This window comes from Ambystoma mexicanum, chromosome 6p (genome assembly GCF_040938575.1).
Source record: "Ambystoma mexicanum isolate Mex_15411 chromosome 6p, UKY_AmexF1_1, whole genome shotgun sequence".
Classification (NCBI taxonomy): Eukaryota; Metazoa; Chordata; class Amphibia; order Caudata; family Ambystomatidae; genus Ambystoma; species Ambystoma mexicanum.
In genome coordinates this window covers 419,887,262-419,907,142 of record NC_090935.1, presented here as the reverse complement: position 1 = coordinate 419,907,142, position 19,881 = coordinate 419,887,262, and the positions used below count along the sequence as shown (strand labels likewise).

At 48.0% G+C, this 19,881-nt stretch overlaps 1 protein-coding gene across 1 annotated transcript in view; it reads left to right on the top strand.

The window, feature by feature from the left end:
- The window catches only part of PAIP1 (poly(A) binding protein interacting protein 1), an 816,787-nt gene that overhangs the window by 725,074 nt on the left and 71,832 nt on the right, over positions 1 to 19,881 (top strand). The window contains exon 9 of the mRNA XM_069627237.1: positions 15,037 to 15,091. Within this exon, the coding sequence (XP_069483338.1) occupies positions 15,037 to 15,091 (55 nt within the window). The remainder of the gene's footprint in view (positions 1 to 15,036; positions 15,092 to 19,881) is intronic.

Genomic DNA, 19,881 nt, shown 5'->3' with positions numbered 1-19,881 from the left:
CAGGAAGGGCCATCGGGAAGCCTAGCATAGGGGTGCGAGAATCCAGGGGATGCGAGAAGCACAGGGGGGCCAGAGCTAGTAACAGCTGATGTGGAAATAAGGCCTGAGCATACAAGAAAACCAAAGCCGGCTGCAACCCAACACTCGGGGCCCCAACAACAATAGCTAATTATATCGGGCGCACCGCAGGCTGGCGCATATTTCTTTTCTTATCAGTACTTGATTAGCGCCCATTCACCATTGGTTGGATCCTGTAGAGCAGTCTGGAATATATATTCCCAGTGGTGTATGCCTTGCATTTGGCACACAGAGAAGACAAATATCCCCTTCAGCACTGTAAATGGACGATAGATGGTACCACACCAACCCCATTATGATAAATAAAGTAGTACTCTGCACGGGACTTATGAAACGTGGATGACTTTTTCAGCAAAGGAGAAAAAGTGACAACTGTTAAAACAGGCTTGATGTGATGCATATGGAAGTTAAAACAAGAGCCAATGCATGGTGCTTCAATGCAGGGCCAGACTGGAGATGAAATACTCCGCTATTCGTTCAAAACAGTGAGTAAAAAGAGGGGGGTGCTAGAGAGCCCATACAAGATGGCTGCAGTGTAACAAAGCTCCCACCTGCAATGGTACGGAGCTGCAAATTAAATCATTAATGAGCTGAACGCGACAGGAATGGAGGAGTAAACAATCACGAGTTGGATCCAAGGGAGACAAGGCTCGCAAAAAACAGAGCAGAGAAACTGAGGTTATAAGGTGGCGGCCTGTTGCAGTACCCCTGCGAGGCACAAGAAGCCCACCATAACCGCCAAATCCAGCAGGCAGGCTGGGGGACCAGCAACATCAGATCGCTGTAGCGGACACGATTGCGGCACAGCCTAGAGTAGGGTGGCCAACTCTTTGATAGGTTTTCGTCACGTCATTCACATTTGGCCCGCCGCTTTTTTAATGTAATTTTTTTTAATGGCTCTTAATTCCTGGCTTAATTGAAATGCAAATGGTTTGTCCTTGGGAGGTGATGGTCATGTTTTTTAACTACAAACATGACCATCACGACCCCAGGAACAAAGCATTAGCATTTGAATTAAGCCAGGTGTCCGAGCGTTACAGCTCGACCTACAGGCTCAAAAGGAGTCGGGGCTGCAGAGCCACCGGGGAAAGAAAGCAGCAGGCGGCAGCGCCGTGCTGTGTAAATGCCCATTCAGTTTGCAGAGTGGCTGTGCTGGAGGCAGGTTGTCCTGACGAAAGTCTGGACAACCTGCGTCCCGCACAGCCACTCTGCAGACTGCAGGACAGAGTCCCTAATTGCAGGACAATCCCGCGAAATCCGGGACAATTGGCCACCCTAGTCTAGAGTGAGGGACAGACATCGGAGCCCGCTCACACAGATAGGGGGGGTGGACACAGGACCCCTAGCCACAAACGCAGAAAGCACGCTGAGAGGCGGTGTGGGAACAACAGCCCATCTGCAGATAGCGATCCGCGGTAGTGGCACCGACAGCAGACGCTACGCATTGAGGCAGTTGCCCCCATCCTCGACCCCGTCGGGTCGGGGCACCAAGCAACGCCAACCTGTAGCCTGTAAACCCGGCAGGGGGCACGGTGACGCACCAAGGACGGGTACCGCTGCCTGGAGATCAGCACGCCTCAACAGAGACCCACCCTGCCACCGTGAACGCCCAGACGGGGCCGATGCAGGTGGCCACGATGGCGGCTCTCAAATAAGAGGGGAATCGAAGGGGGAGACCAGATAACCGACTGGGCGGGGGGGCAACAGCACCCATCAATGCTTGGTAGGCGCGGGACCACTCGAACAAACAAGCTCTATCCAGTCTCCTAATAGACTACTCCCCACCCCCCAAATGAAATCAACCTCTGGCACAGGTACGGAGGTCCCCAAGAGCCGTAGCGCACCCGGCACACATGCACCCCAGGGACAGCCGCAGCAGCGACTCAGTTAAAGGAGAAGGGCTGCAACTCATATAACACGAACCGGCAAGGCACACAAGTACCCCGCCGTCAGCCCCAAACTCGCAAAAAGAGCATGCTCTGCCACGCACATCGCCCTGGAGTGGAGTGGAGTGGAGTGGCATGGTTGTTAGGCAAAGTTTGTATGCAGTACCCTTTGGGACCACTACACACAACTAGGACTACATGTGTAAGCAAAACCAACCTTTGGTATAAATCTGTACTACACAGTTTTGGTAACCTTGCGGAGCAGCCAGGCTTATCTCATCAAAATAGACTTATACTCAAGGTTTCTTGGTAAAACACTTATTAATTTATTTCACAGTCCGTTATAAAACATTCACTAGAAGGAGGCAATCTATATCGCACAAAATATACTTCAGTACTTCACACTGTCAGTTTCCAAGGCATTTAAACTACTTTGAAGGAGGATCAAAATGGCATCCAGAGTATTTGAAGTAGGAGCAAAAAGGCATAGGTTAATAAAAAGAAGCTTAGTTATTCTTAGACAGTGCAAATAGTTTGAGTTCACCAGAGGAGTCAATTCAGTGCAATAGGTTAGGCCAATGTCAATGGGCAAAAGTTTTGTATAGGATAGGCAGTTCTGGTAGTTAAACGGAAAAGTCTTTGCCAAAGTTCTCAGAAGTAGTTTGTAAAAGAAAGATTCATATGTCGGGTCACAAGCTGACTATGCCTGCAAGTTGCCAAAGTTTCAAGCACCTTCGCAGTGAGGGGTAAATTCTCTCGGTCAGGTTTTCCCAGGACCTTACAATGAAGAAAAAGATGCAGCTGAAGACGTCTGTTCCTGGCAGTTCCTGCAGATCTCTCTGTTCCTGATCCTCAGTCGTGGGGACAAGAGAGAGGACGTCGGGGGACTCCTGCACTGGGACTGGTCAAAAAGCTGGCAGATGGCAAATCTTCAATTACGGTAGCTGTAGTCAAGCACACAAACTGGTGTCCCTCTCCCTGGTTATTCGGTTTCCTGCAGCACTCTGAGGAAAATACAACCAGCTCCGAGAATGGTATCCAGGTGGCTTACGAGTTGATTGGTCCCACCAACTCAAAGGGACAAGTCGTACTTGTAGGGCTTCTCTGTCGAGATAAACTTGGTGATTTGGACCTGCAGCAGGGCTTCACCGAGCAAACCAACAGTCCAGGAGTTGCAGCAGCCGTCCTCTTCCAGCTAGTGTTCGGTTCTTTCATTCCAGTGGTCGACTCTGCCTTCCAAGCCAAGAGACTCACCTTTTATCCAGTTTCCTCCCATTCATTCAAGCCTAGCTGCCACTCACCCAGCAGGGTGGTTGTCCTTGCCGGACAGTCAGCCAGCCAATCACGCCAGAGTACATTTGGGTCTCCTAGGAGACTAAGCACAGGGAGTTTCGGGCATCTCCCTCACTTCCTGCCCATCCCAGACACTCAGGTGCCAAAGGCGTAGGAACAAAGGGACCAAACCTGGTTTGGCGTGCAGAGACAAACTCTAGAAGGACCTTTCCAAAAAGAAATGGCAAAAAAAGACGACCGGGACCTGTTTAAACAAAGGGGGCTCAGACACCATCTTGAAAAACATGGCTCCCACGATTTAACGCTACTGGTGTTCGCGGTTGAGAATTATCATGATAGTTTGTTGTAAAACCACTGCCTTGTATCTTCTTATTGTTGCGCCCTGCTACCCACAGGTCTGGTGCGCATAAAAAGTGAATAAAACAAACAAACACCAGCCATTTTGAGAGGAAAGGGTAGCATTTGACTGCTACATGAGTTTCTAGACATAGGGTATACTAAGTAACCCCTCCAGCTCTCTATTGTAAGATAGGGTGTGCTGGGTCTAGGAATTTGACAAGACTAGTAAAGTCATTTTACCTTTACTTCCTCTGGGAAACAGTGGTTTATCCCAGAGAAGGTATTTAAACCTTGGGACAGCCTAAAAGGCTTCCCTGTGTCACTGCACTGAGGGTGCTGACACACAAATGAAAGATGCCTATTGAGTTGTCTAAATCTCCATAATGAAAGAACGCAAGAGTAAAACACATTCAGAATACATGAGAGAGTGGAAAAAAAGGCTCACACTCTCTCCAGGTAAAATCAAGTCCTCAAAATCCAGCAAAGTTGCTGGGGATCTCTAAGGTGAAGGGAATTACCACATTTATGAGAATTCTCCCCAACACTGGTCAAGCTCTGTAAAATCAGCATGGCAAGGTTATGCCCTCGGCGGGAAGCTAATCCAGACTAACATCAGGGGCCCTGAGAGCAGGGCACAACTATACCCCCACGTGGCAACACAGCAGCAGGTCGGTACAATAGTAAGGAAGTATCCCACATTGCCCTGGCCCACGGCGAGGATCCGCAACCCCAGGCAAGGACTAACCCCCTACGCTTGGAGGGCGGAGGACAAGCTTGCCGCACTAGGGAAAGTACGCACCCACAGGTGCATCAGCCTGAGCCTACCGCTGCGCGCTCATACATTTGCAGCAACTAAAACAGATGGCACCATAAGCTGGGGAACAGGCCAGGCTAAAGACTGCAACCATACAGCGCAAAGGGGGCCCCAGCACACAGATATGTGCCGCATTCACGCTGGGCAGCCCCGACAAGCCCTCTCACGGACAATCCTACCCTCACAAAACCCGGGGGGGCGCTACCAAATGAGCAGCGCACAGGGACAAAGTGACTGACAGAAGGCACAAGCGACGGACCCATGGCACAGCAGACCAGCAGGTGCATTCAGGCCCCAACGAGCCCCCAGAACTTTAAAGCTGTAGCCTCCTGCACACAGCACCACAGACTTTGGTCAGAGGAGGCAACCTTGGTGGCAGCAAGCGCTGTAACAGCTCAACAGATCAGGGGGGGGAACCTGCGCCTGGTCGCAGAAGCCAGGTCCGTTCTAATAAAACAAACAGAGCCTGAATGTAAGGCGCCCCCTCCCTCCCACCCGGCAGGGTACCTCGAAAGGGACTAGGAATAATAGACCGGAACGGCATGCACCAAGGAGTCAGGCCCCAAAGCCGTAAGAACCATCTAGACTCGTCGCACTCAGCCTTCCACGGAGGTCCAACAGGAACAAGACAGAGATGGACGTCCAATCGCAGCTCCAGACCATACTGGCAGAAATGCAGATAATAGGACTGCGGACTCAAGTGACAAACACTGGGCTGGACATTAAGCTTAACCGGGCGGAGAGAATCACGGACAATGAGCAGTGAATTAGCGCTATCGAAAATAACCAGATGGCAACAGACTTGGGGCCATCAGGGAGGTGCAGCGCCTTGGGGGGGGGGGGAATCAACGATCAAGAAAATCACTCCCGCCGTAATAACCTTCGGGTTGAGGGGCCGAACCGTGAGACATACATCTACGACTTCCTGCGCGACAATCTGGGGATCGAAAATGCATGGGAACTCACAATAGAGAGGGTCCACCGGGCGCTGATACCGTAATCACTACCCAATGAACGCCCGAGGATCATAACCATGTGTCTCCTTAAGTTTCAACATAAAATGGTTATTCTAAAAGCCTACAGAGCGGCATGCCCCATCTGAGTGGAAGCAGCAGACATACGAATCTACAACTACTACTCATTGGAAGTCTCCAGGCGACCCAAGGGCTTCAATCCGATCTTCGAAGAGCTTAAGGCCTCGGACTACAGACACCATTTGAAATTCCCAGCAACGTGATGCATCCAGTTAGACAAACAATGGCACACCTTCGATGACCTGGAAACAGCATGGCGCTTTCTCCAGCAGCGCGACCTGGTCACCACCGACCAAGAAAAGCCATCTTCGGAAGCCCAGCGACCGGACCTCCGCCCCTCCTCCAGCTAAGAAAGCCAGCAGTTAAGCAGAAAGTGGCACAAAAGCGACAGACGTCCGAAAGGCTGAGGGACTAATTGCATATAACAGAAGGCCAAACCATTGTGTCGCGTTTCATTCTCCAATAGCAGACATCCCTCCATGCCCCATCTAGGGGCAGAATTGTTCAAACTCCCTGGATCCATGCTTCTTTTAAATGTGTAGAACAATATTTATATTTATGATATGCTTGTATGTTTGTTTTTAAAGAAAATAAGTATCTATTGAATAAAGAATTTGATGATAAATAATGTGGATAGATGAATAGCCTACACTGAGTTCTTGTTCTGAGATTTCCAATAAGAATCGGGGTCCTTCTCTTTCTTTAAAATAATTTAGATGGAGTACTGGTTCTGTGAGGCATCCTATCTGGTTTTGATTTAATATAAAGGGAAACACAGATTTACACATTTCCTTTTTAATCTTTCTGCCAAAATGCACTCTGCTTCACAGTAACTATAGCTCACAATGCTGCCATCCCATTTAGGGTTCTTTTGACTGTAGTTCTGGAGGATATTATTTCAGCTTTCTCATACTTTGGCTAATTATGCCATGTGTCTTTCCCTTCTGTGAGGCAATGAACATTTTAAGGCATCTCCAGGTTTTGATGCCTAATTTCACTCCTTTTTGTTTGGCAAGGGCCTCATTTTGCACATTAGTTGGGCACAGACCTTTTACTGAGGGGCATGTCCCTCCACCGCCCCCAGCCGTTAGTTATGGCATTTGGGCTATTTCTTCGACCGAATGAGGACATGACTCAGTAACAGCAGCTCCTGGCCAACAGAGGCAGGCAGGCGCCTTGATACGAACACTTGGCTATGAAAAGCACCCAGAGTCAGGTGATGCAGGAGGGGAAGGGGGCCACCCCGAACACTGGCTTCCCTAAACCTCCCACTTGGGCACTCATGCCACTTGCTTGGTACAGGCGAATGGTTAGGCCGACCCAACTTTGCAGTGTTACTTGTTTAAGGGTTACTAGGTGCTCATGTTGAAGCCTAGATGAGTTGAAAGCCCTCCAAATTAGACAAAGGCAGTGCTCCCTGGTTGCTAGCCCCCACACAAGTACCTATCAGCATGTTAATACCGAATACTGTGATAAGCTAGTCCATATACTCATAAAATGGCCCTTATCACCCTGGTGACTCGATATCCAGGGTTTGAGTCACCCTATTAAACGTAGAAGAATGCTCAACAATATGCAGGACCTCCAAGGAGACATAATATTTCTCCAGGAAACCCATATAGGGGAAACCGAGTCGGGGAAACTGCTGCGGGGATGGGTAGGAACAGCAGTCCATTCGCTGCGCCATGGAAAAAGGGGAGTATCCATACTCATCAACAAACGGACCCCATTCCAGGTTAAACATGTATGCGCAGACAACAAGGGCAGATGTATACTTGCCCAGGGCCTACTGCACCAACACCCCATCACGCTACTCAACGTGTATTCCCCCACCACAGACACCCCATCCTTCTTCACTCGTACATTCACGGCATGCGCACATTACATGGGCAATATTATGCTAATAGGGGGTGACCTCAACATAGCCCTTGACCCCCCTACTTGACTGCCAAGGCATAATAGCCACAAGGGGCCTCACCACTCTAAAGAAGCGGACGGCCCTCCAATCACTAATGTCTGACCTATGCTTAATCGACATCTGGATAAGTACACATGGACATAGCATAGACTTCACATTCTATTCACACCCACACGATAGCTATTCCCGCCTGGACTACTGGCTAACACCGGCCAACACACTCCACCTGGTCACAGAATGCACAATCCTCCCGACCACACTTTCAGATCACGCCCCGGTTCTACTGCGGATTACCCTCAAAGACACAATACGCAGACTATCCCCATGGCGACTAAACCGGCGGATGCTTTAATACCCAGACCTCATAGAGCAACTTGCAGCAGATGCTGCGGGGTTCTGGGATCTCAACCTGGTGCAAGACTACTCAGCCGATGCGTGCTGGGACGCCTTTAAAGCCTGGGTGAGAGGGACACGGAACTCTCTTGGCCCATCTCTCTTTTAAATGCAGACGCCAAAATATTGGCAAAGTGCCTGGCTCGACGCATTGAAAATAGTCTCCCATTCATAATTCATAAAGACCAAACAGGATTTATCTGCAACAGACACTCGAGCGACAACAGACAACTGCTGCACCTGAACGCAGGGATAGAGACCCAGAAGATAGATTATTGGCAGTAGACCCTGAAAAGGTGTCGACAAGTTGCAGTGCAAATTTATATTTCGGGTCCTACCCCGATATGGCTTTCCCCCTCACCTTGTCCAACTGATTAAACTGCTATATACGGGCCCGACGACCTCGGTGGTCACTAATTTCATTGCCTCTCCCGCATTCGACTTGCAATCAGGCACACGTCAAGACTCCCACTGTCACCCCGCTCTACGCCCTCTCCATAGAGCAGATAGCAATCAAACTCGGAGCGGATGCCGGCTGGGCAGGCATACTACAGGGCGGGGAGGAGCACTGCGTGTCCCTCTAAGCAGACGACATTCTGCTATACATAGGCAATGGTCCCACTTCTCCCACACATTTGAGCGTTACTGCTAGAGATTGGCCGGATATAAAATCAATTGGAGTAAGTCCAAGGTCATGCCACTGCGACAAGATATCCCGCGGGACCCCTGGGGGTGAGGGGTGGCTCCATTCTCATTGCAAACTCACCACATCAAATATCAAGGCATAAATATAAATATTTCACTAGATAACCTCAGGGACCTAAACTACCCACTGAAAATAAAGAACATTTTCCAACACTTATATAGCTGGGATACCCTAGACCCTCTCCCTGACAGGGCAGATACACACACTGAAAATGAATTTGTTCCTGTTGAGGAGCATTCTCAGAAATGTGCTAATTCCTCTCTACCTTAGAGACCCCCAGCACTTTTGCTGGACTCTAGGACTTTTTAATTTCTTACCTGGAGAGTGGACCTTTTTCCCCACTCTCATGTATTTTCATGTGATTTTAAACTCTGTGTTTCTTTTGGTTGTGGAGTCTGACAAACTCCATAGGCGGCATCTTTTTACATTGTGACACACTGCACCTTCAGTGCAGTGGCACAGGGAAGTATTTCAGATTTCCCAAAGGTTTAAATACTTTCTCTTGGATAAACTACTGTTTCCAAGAGCAGTAAAGTGAAATTGACTTTACTAACACTGTAACTTTCTAGACCCAGCACACACTATCTTACAATATGGTGCTGGAGGGGTTAATGAATATCCCCTTTGTCTAGTTTCTCATGTAACATTTTTATGTTACCCTTTGTACAATTAATGGCTGGCAGTGGTTTACCTTTAACTACTATTGGGAGTTTTTACCGCGGGCTGCGTTCGTAGCTGCAGTAAGGCACCCAGGGGTCCCCATTTTGTCAAAATGGCCCAGTCTTTTTTTTTCGCCATTTCTTTGTGGAAAGGTCCTCCTTAAGATTTACTCTGTGTGCCAAACAAGGTTTGGTCCCTTTGTTCATTTTGTCTTTGGCGGGATTCACTGGTGAAACCCGCCTCTGGCTCCAGCTGGGCAGAAAGCAAGGGAGGTTCACAAAACTCCCTGTGTTTAGTCTCCTTGGTTACTGCCCTGCTGGAATGGTTGTAGAACTCCTCTTCTTACCCAAATTCAGGTGAGTGGTCAATCTCAGCCTTCCAATAGCAAGGAACTGCACCACTCATGCACACCAATAGCCCATGCAGGGACCACTGGGGCTTACACATGCATGTACACCAGACTCACATGCATCAATTTGTGGATTTGGGACCATGTTAGGGAGTTTTACAAAAGTACACCTTAGGTAAGACTTTAGAAGACCCTCACTTGGGACACAGGGCTCCAACGCTTAGTATAGACCTGAACCACGCAAGTATGTTGGTAGCAATGGCTGAACAGCCAGACTTAACTTGGGAGGAAGAACAGGGCTGTAGGTGGTACAACGAACTTAGAGTATACACATAGGCCCAAAGAAACACTGACACTCTAAAGTTATATACAAATAATGGTTTATTTTATATATACACTAAGGTAAAGATAAATGTTAAGTACTATAACACACAATAAGTAGCTTTTACGAAAACCAATGCATTATTCACTGTAAATAAATCACTTTGGTATTGCTTTCAGAATGGCATAATACAATTCAACTGTAAGCAAACTTTTGCCATAACTTTTCAGAATATCTGTTTCAGGCCAAAGTAAATGAAACAAATAAACGCACATCCCTAACTAGTTATGATTGTCTGAGTCAGTTTGGAGGGCAAAACATGTAAGGCACAGCTATAGACAGTTCCAGAGGAAGTCCTCTGTACCAAGTAAGTAACAGTCTCTGTTGGAAAAAGGGTCAGGGACTTAGGAGAAGTCTCCCTGTAGGCGCATAGGCGTTGGGCCTGAGCAAATTTATATGGGCAAACTCCAAAACACAAAAATCGGCACTCCAGCAACCCAGGAGCAGCAATTCAACTCTATGTAAGTTCTACCAAGAGTCTCGCACCATGCAGCAGCATACCCGGTCACCGGATTCTTGGTCAGGCAGACGAAAGGTGGGGCACAGGTATGGATCTCGCAGCAGCAGTCGAGTGGAGAGGCTCTCAGCAACGTATTCCTCTCGGTTCTGTGATTTTTTGCACCTTTTGTGAAGCACCAGTGAAGAACAATTACTGCCCGGTCGATTTGTCTCACTTTCTCAGTCCTGCACTCTGGTGAGGGGATTTCAAGGAGTGGAATCTTGCCGCTAGACGTCCAGAAGGAGTCCACCAAAGTTTCGGGAGGATTTGATCTTTGGAAGACAATGCACTGCACAGCGGCCACAGGTCCCACGGTATTGGCAGTTTGCAGCCCATGAAGGTCACAGCTTGTCGTGGGATGGCTCGAAGTGCAGGTCGTCTCAAGACTAATTGGTCCACCATTCTAAAGGAGAGAGTCCTCTTCGTTCTCCTGACGCTTGGAAGAAGGGGTTGAGCAGCAGCAATTGCACAGCAGGGCATCTACGGTCATCTGGAAGGGGCTGCGGACATCTCTCCTTCTTCTTCACCAATTCTTCTGTTCCAGCGGTCAGCTTGTCTTCAGCCTCGGGATCGATGCCTTTTTACGCAGGAACGCAGCCATTCAGCACCAAGGCACCATTCACACTCTGGGTGGTGGCTGTTCTTAAAGGACAGCCAGCCCCCAGTTGGAATGGTTTCCTGGCAGGCACACAGAAGACAAAGAACAGCAGAGGTTCGAGTCCTCCTCTGTTTCCTGTCCTTGCAGACACACACCGGAGCCTTGGCAGGCTTCACAACGGATTCCTGCCGAAGACAAAGGTCAAAGCAGGACCTCCTTCACAAGAAATGGTGCAAACATAATAGTCAGCATTTTGGGTCAGTGGGGACTCTTCTGTGCACTTCAGCGGCTGAGAGTACAGGTGGGATGTAAAAATTGCACAAAAGTAGATTGGATAACACCACTGCCACCAGCCATTCAGTTTATCCTGTCAGTGTAACCTAAAAAGTACAGGAGCAGTGAGAAAGGGGATACTGTGTAGCCCTTCAGCACGCCACAAATGTTGGGGTGTGCTGATCTCACAGTATAAAAGTTAGGAAGGATACTAAATATCCCAGTGCCCTTGGGAACATTAGTTCTCGCAAGGAAAAGAGCAGAAAATAAAAAGGGAAGCCGAAGGGGCTGCCAGCCACACTGCTCAGAGAGTGCTGTGTGTAGCAGAAGTCATTGATAGATGCCATGAAACGTGGAGTATTTCTCCAAGAAAGAGTTACAAAAAGAAATACAAAGTATTCCAAAAAATTGGGTAAAAGAATGAGTGGGAAAAGGTTCCAACTCAATCAGGGCAACAGACCAACAATCTAGAAGTCCAGCAAAATGTGGGAATCAGCTAGCCTAGTAGGCCTCAGAGGAGCGCTGGAAGGTTCCTGAGTTTGCCAAGGGGGAATCTACCACTGTTGATCCCTTTTGTCCTTAGGGGACACCTTATGGGCTATCCAAAGGTCAGCAGCTACTACTAATACCTTGGGTTCTACTTCATCGTAGTCAGCCAAATGCTGCCTCAAATTAGGGATATAAGAAAAAAGTATTTTCTAGCATGACCTATGTGATCATGACTTCAAAAGTAGTTACCTCATTGTCATCAACCCACCCACACATGTTCTTGAGCTTCAGTTACTAGGAAGGTATCCGCCCAAACTAGAGTAGAGCTGCCTTCGGTTTACTATTATCAGCACTCGACTCTTAAATTGAACTACATCCACTCTGGGGAAGTCTATTAATTAACAAAGCAATCAATCACTTCTTGCACCTTACAAGAAAACTGAAATAACTGTCATCCATTCTATGATGCCTTTACTATAATCATAACACTGTCTGTAGATCCTTCGGGAACCTGAGATGTGAAAGTCTGTGCCGTTGCTGGTGTGGCTGGCCTAAAATCAGTTTAGCCAAATTGTTTTCCATTCAGAGCTTTTCCACAGATCTTTCTTTAGCTTCCCTCTGCTTATCCTTCTCCATCCGTCTGCCTCATTTAGAACAAACTTAAGCCTAAGCATCAGTGCCTTATTCCTCAGCTTCTCTTTTTTCTAATATTGGGAGTATCAAATTCAGGGAAAGTAATGAAAGGGGCTGGAGGAGTGAGCCCCTCTGGGAGAGAAACAGCAGGGACTCTTCCACAAACCACTGATGCAAAATCATCTTCTCCATCAGTGAGCAGGGACGTATAATGTAAAACCTTTTTTTATTTTTTTACTTTTTTATTTTTTTTAAATATAAGTTCCTGGGCTGTGGCCAGTGTCATATGGCTCTTTATTTTTGGAGTGGCTAACTTTGTTGTTCATGCCGCTTAAAAAAGTGGGGGGGTTCCACAAGTGTATCACTTTGAGCAGTGACACTAAATAAGAAAGAATAGGAATAACACATAATTTGTCTTTCTGGAATTCTATCCAATAATTGTCAGACTCATTAAGGTTTATTTCAGCCACGCTTCAGGTTGGTGAGCCACTGATTCAGTCAGTTCGTAAACACCTCAACTCAGCCTTTCACCCTTCAGAGGTCGATAAATGAGAACCAACACAGGTTGGGTGATATTGTATGTATAAGCGCTTAACCGTAAGTGCTATATATTAACATACCCTATCATTCGGCCTTGAACGTCTGCTTGCATTCACAGTAATTTGGTAATATTGTCCTATACACACTGATATTAATGATACATATGGTGATCCATTCTTCTATGAAATGTATATAACATTATAGTGATATCGAAACCATATTTCTCATAGTGTACTTAGGAACAATATGTGATGTCCCTTCCTTCTTTGTCAAGGGGTGAGAGGTCGTGTTCCATCGCTTCTTGTGATGTCACTTTGAGGTGGGGGAGGGGTCAAATGACATCACTTCCTGTGATGTCATCAAAGGTCATGTGTCACTTCTGCTACCCCTGGCATTTTGGTGAAATGACGTCTCTGTTAATGAGGAAGGCTCACATTCCTGGAGCCCTGGTGCTCCTTGAGTTTCTAGACAAACTCACCTTTTGTACCAGAGGTACTCCATCCTTTCTGAGAACCCCGTTTTTGGAAAACTGAAAATTATCCACTTTGTTCCTGATTCAAGGACTCATCAATGTCATTTCCATATCTGTAGATTTTTGTTGAATATATTTTCTCAGTTTACTGATTAAAGTTCTGTGTATAAAATAAGTTGACCTCTCCAGTGAGGCTTCACTGAGTGTTAAACACCTTATCCCACCACTGCCAACAATTGTTAAGATGAATTTTCAGAACCACCCCATGGGAGGGTGCAAGTGGCCATGCTAGTTGGTGAACACAGTATTTGGCATGTAATCTAGTGAAATTGCCACAGTAATTTAGGTAAGGCAGAATTCAAGAGATAAGGAGGGGTGTTGAAGTACTGTTTATCACACATAAAACAATCCAAATTTAGTCCACTCAAAAGTACAAAAATATACCAATTCAAATCCAAGAAAAACATACATTCGTAAACCACACTTCTAATCAAATATACATATACACAGTGAATAATCTTAAAGTGAGATTACCCACACTATACACAAACACAGCAAAGCAGTTCATATCATGAAAACAAGAGAAACTGTAAATAGTACAGTACAAGAGCAATGCATTTAATCTACTTTGTAAATATAAGGAACCTATAGCTTCAAGAGCTCTTTCCTCTTGGGTAAGTAGGTCGGGTGCCTGAACAGTCATTTTTTCAGTTATCTACCTGAAGGGAGATGGAAGTCTTAAGTCGCCTTAGAACAGGTTTTGGCAATGCCTAAATGTTGTCAAAGTTTGTGGCATTAAAGCACCTTTGAAGTTAACTGGTATCTAGGAATAATTCTGGAGGTACTCATGGTATTATTGTTTTTTATCCAAAGTGCTTTACATGATAATCAAACATGAATAAGAGATCATAAAAGAAACACTACAGCTCAGGAAATGAATAAGTGATCATAAAAAAAACACTACAGCTCAGGAAAGTTACACAAGTCTGGAAAAGCAGAATGAAGATGAGATTTTAAACGTTTCTTCAATTGATAGACAAGGACGGATGTTAAGTGGAAGTGCATTCTAAAATTTAGACCCCTAGAAGTTGCAATTATATAAAACGTGAAGAAGCACGTGGAGGGTGAGGGACAGTCAGATAAAAGAGTGAAGCAGAAAGGAGATTGTGATGTGGTTGATATGATACAAGGGAACAATTATGAGGAGCTAAGGCATGTCTATATTTAAAGACAAGACAAAGAAACTGATATTCTAATCGATACGGAATTGGTAGTCGACGTGAACGAGACAGGTAAGAAGTAATATGAGCAGATATAGAAAGACGAAAAAGTTCTAATGACAGAATGCAAGATGGAGCATGGAGAAAAAAAGAGCATAAGCGCATATGTAGGAAGTTCAACATAAAGAGAGCAACAATAGCGTAAGAGGGAAAGAACCATTTACTAAAGCAACATTTTTGTAGCATTGAAAGTGGGTAGATTATGGTTTTTCTAATTTTGTATAACTTGAGTGGTTCTATTAGAGTATTGTGCATATGTTTTATTTCTCTTGGCTCAGTTGACATTTTGGTATCTGATAATGTTGCATTTGTAAAACCAGTGTCATCTTCTAACAAGGACACATGTATGTATAATCTAGATGATAAAGTATTCTTTTCATTTGAATTATTTTTATTGTAGAATGAGCCAACATTTTACACATCTGATGGTGTCCCCTTCACTGCGGCAGATCCAGGTATGTCTTCTTTCCGAACTGTGCCATTCAAATTCTTCAGGTAATGCAGCTTTGTTTTAAATACCCTTTGTATGCGAGAACTCTCTTAATGAAGCTCATTACACATCATTGGTCATCCATGTTGCTAACATGTAATATCCTATATAGGTTCTTAAATGAAACTTGCTTTCTTACTCTAACATTTATTTTCCTTACAGGTTTCAGGCTTTTTTTCCACATACTACTATGAATAGAAAGTTGCAGAGCGATCTCCTTTCTCTTTCTTTAGACCGGTTACGGCTCAGAACTTGTTTGTCCCGTTTTTAGCAGTACTTTTCACTGCAAACAATGACATAAACATTCTTAATGCATTTCCTGGTAATACTGAATATTGCTGGTCGGATTCCTGTTAACTGGAAGATTCAGCACTCTGGTGAGGGGACTTTTTGGACTAAGATTGTGTGTCTGAAGTTTCAGCAGAATGCCACCAAAGTTTCAGCTAGATTCGGAATGCTGAAGACCTTGCACCACACAATGGCTTGAGGTCTGAGTGTTGGGGTATTGCAGCCCCACAGGGTCACAGCCCTACGTGGTATGGCTCAAAATGCAGGCCTTCTTGAGTGTACTGGATCTCACCAGGCTTTGGGTCGGGGTTGTCCTTTTCGGAGTCCCCAGGTCGCTTGGAAGGAAGGATAATCTCAGGCTCTGGTTTCACAGCAGGCTCTCTGGTCGCTGGAAAACGTCTCCGCTGCATTTTCTTCATTTTCCTCTTTTGATTTGGTTCCAGTGGTCGACTTGTCAGCAGCTTCCAGGTTTGCAGTGTTTATCAGGAACTACAGCACAACTTCTGCATGCTCTCCCCGCATTTTGCAGCAATGGGCAGTCTGGCTGCCCAATCAGGACTCTGAAAGGGAACAACTCCCAGCCCCCCACTGGGAGTTGTTCCCTTTCACGCAAGGTGGAAGACAAAGGGCTAAAGAGTTTTGGACACGCTTCCTGCCTTTCCAGACACTCTGGAGCCTGGGGGGGGAATCCACAGGATTCCTGTTGAAGACAAAATGGCCACTGAGGTTGTTCCTGCCTAGAATTGCAGGGGAAGACCACAGAAACAGCAAGCACACAAATTGTGAAAAAAGGAGGCCACCATTTTAGAAAAATTGTGGCCCCTCTGCATTATCGAGGCTGAATTAACAGCCTGTGAGTAATGGACTAAAAGTCAGAAAAGTTAATACCACTGCCACCGGCCATTCATATAAAACTTGCAGTTGTAACAAAATTTAACCAGGTAACTAAGAAAGGGGATACATTGTATCGCCCCATAAATTCACATACGGTGGGGTCTGCTGGTTCACTATATAAAATGTAAAGGGGGATGAAAATACCTCTTTACAACTTGGGAACTGTAGTTCACCCAAGTACATGGAATAGAAATTAACAGTGGAGCCCATATGGAGCCCATAGGGGCAACCCAGCCTAAGCCCAAAAGTTGTAGGAAACGATAACTTCAACCATACACTATGGAGACACACAAAAGGTCACCCATGGAGGCCACCAGACCGCGAGGTCGGGGGAGCGCAGGAAGGCCCGGGGGAGCTTCCTACTGATGGTGGTCTTGGGAAGCCCGGTGAGGAGCTAATGCTCTGCAGACCCGCATCAAATATCCTGCGAGTGGAAGTGCTGCAGGGGGAGTGGAGGCAGGCACATAGCGGGATCGGGACGCTGGCCTGCAGAGTCCCCCATCCTGGGGACAAAATGTAAACCAAAGGGCGGAACAGTGACGAGGATCGGGCCCCCGGTGAATCGGAGGACCATCCCTCGCGAAAGGCCTCACGCCCGCCGCTGGGCCCGGAAGCGTCCTGAGACACAAGAGGGATGTGAGTAGGCCCAGAGTACGGGAGGACGCCCTCCATTTGGAACAGATAGAGGGACACGGCAACCGGCGTACAGCTTCTCCCCAGGGCTCGCCAGTCACAGACAGCCCGCAGAGCACCCAGGGGAGGGAAAGGCATGGAGGGGCGGCCACCTGATCAATCACAAGGGAACCCAGAGGGAGGGAGGGAGGGTAGGTGGTGCCCTACCCCTCAGGACCACATATAGAGGGACCCAACCATGTACCCTCCCGTAGCAAGAGGGTACGAGGGTTGTTGCGACTTCCCCTCTGGGCCTGCTCACTCGGGGACTAGCAACAAGCGAGAGGGGCGGGGGCGACCCAGCACTGGGGCAACAGGTATCTGGCAAGCAGCCCCTAACCGGGGGGTGCAAGTAGCCAACCTCACCCACGGGCATTATTGTGGACAGACCTTCCACCTGGAACACAAACAAGGAAGTAAGGATAACTCGGATCAAGGTGAGAGGCCCCCACTCATTACTAGTGGGGCGTGTCCAGACAACGGCTCAATCCCGGCGAGCAGAGGCTCTTAAGGGAATGGGGGAGAAGAAAGGACCTGCAACAGAAGGGGCTAGAAGGCAACAGTGAAGACGCCCCCCTGGGTGGCAACACCACAGATACCCCAATCAGTGGAGTGGATCTAGGGGTTAGTCTTTGGAACCTGAAACCAATTTGGGTGGTGGCCTTTGGGGTCGCGATCGGGGCAAGTGCCGCCCAAGGTAATCAATAAGGGTCTGCTCCAAATCCCGGAATAAGCCTGCAAAATGGGCCACCGTGGGGTGATACTCCCCCTCACGGGGAAGGGTGATCCTTTTCAACCCCCCGCGCAAGCCCAGCAGAATCCCTGGGGGGCTGAGAGATTCCAAGGGGATAACAATCACGCAGAGGGGGGGGCTAGACGCGCCGGCAACAGTAAGCAGTAGAGCAGCGAGTGACCCCCCCCCCCCCTACATCGCGCGGCACCCTGATAGCACCGACACACAGACCAGCAGCCCGGCCTCCTGGAGATGGGGCCAAAGGGGAGGAAGATTCACAGTGAACAAAGGGAGCCTGGGACAGCCGAGGGTGGTGGCCCCCCGGCTCCAGCCTGGGGCGTGTGCACGCCCATAGGCTCCACGTCGGTGCTAACCCCTGGAACAAGCCCCAGGTGCACAGATCTTGAAAGAGGGACACCGGAGATGCACCCTCCAGTAAATAGCGTCCGGAAACTGGCAGTCAGCCTCCACGACACCCAGCGTTGAACCTGAGAGGCATACCGCAAAACCGCCACCCGCCTCCACACCACTGAGGGGGGGCCACATGAGCTGGAAAGCAGCTCTACAAGAATACCGTTTCCAGGAGGTTTCAGGAGTCTTAGGCAGCCCAGACCTGAAAAGTAAGATGGAACAGTTTGGAGGGACGATGGAAACTGCCTCAGCAATGGAAAGAGGCTTTGCTTCAGTACTGCAGGAAATAAGAGACATGCGGTCAGAGATAGCCCAATTTGAGAAAATGGACCAGAGGGTGGACGAAGTGGAGGACAGATTGCTTCAGCTTGCGACTAACCAATCACTAGTGGCTTTGGAAAAGAGAGATGAGAGAGCCAGGCAAATGGACGACTTTGAAAATAAAGAGAGGAGGAACAACCTCTGATTCTTCAGTGTCCCCGAGGTGGAATGGGAGACTGAAAGAGACATACATAGAGTGGTTAGAGATGTAATCTCCCTCCTCTTTGGGAACGAGGCAACTACGAAACCCACCATAGAGCACACAGGGCCGGGGGCAGAGCGGGAGGTCCCCTTTCCATCTTAATCTGATTCCATTACTACACAGAGAAAACAAAGCTGTTGGAGGAGGCCAGGAAAGCTCGGGATATCACATACAACAATGCAAAGATCGCAGTTTTCCAGGACCTCCCCACATACACTCTGGCTAAAAGGAGGCTGTGCCGCCCCCCGACCCAATGTCTGAGGGAAAAGGGGGTGATCTATAAGTGGGGATATCCCTTCTCCCTGTAGTTCGAATACATGGGGCAAAGAACAACCTTGATCACAGAGGAGGACATCAGAAGAGCGATCTGTAGAGGATCCGGAAGCCCAGAGAGGACCGACGGGGGACACATCGGCAGGGGCATCTGGGAAAGGGAGACCGAGAGACAGGAAGAAGATCCCAGGCTCTAGAAAAATGTAAAAAATTCAACACTCCACCCCCCGCCCCCCTGCTGGGGCACTGAGAGCAGGGGAGCCTGGAGGGTTGAGAGAACCGGAGCAGGTCCTGAAAGCGATGTCAGGGCCACGGGGAAAGGCGATGAAAACACTCTGAGAACAGCAAGTATGAGGGATTCACCAGGGGGGAAAACTAAATGACAGTTGGGGGGGCAGAGGGGGCTCAATGGAAATAGATTACCCAGTAGCCCAACAGGGGCAAGCAAGTTGGTGGCCCGGCTGAGTACCAGCAATGGTCAAACTATCTGGCCGGGGGGAGAAGGGGGGGTCAGAGGAATAGGTTTGATGGGGGAGTTACGGGGAGCAGTTGGGGATGCGCCTCACCAGGGGGAGGCGAGGGGGAGAGGGGTTTAAGATCTATCCAGAGAGGGGGGAGAAAGGGGAGTAGGGAGGGGAGTAGGGGGGAGACACAATAGTCAACAAAGAATCGCGGCCAATCAAGGTTCCTCCAAAGAGGACTGAGGACAACGAGAAGTAGGACCAACTGGCACCTTGGGGTTTGGGTTCAAGAGAAACACTGTCTGTAATTATGGTTGATCAACTCCCCGTGTTGGAGGTGGGCTCCCTAAATGTTAGATGTCTCAATACCCCTACTAAGAGATCACTGATCTGTAGAGAGTTTCGCAGGGTGGGCCAGGACGTCCTATTTCTACAAGAGACACACTGGGCTAGAGGGAAAGAACCCTCCATAAAGTGGGCGAGGAATAGGGAAGTTCCTA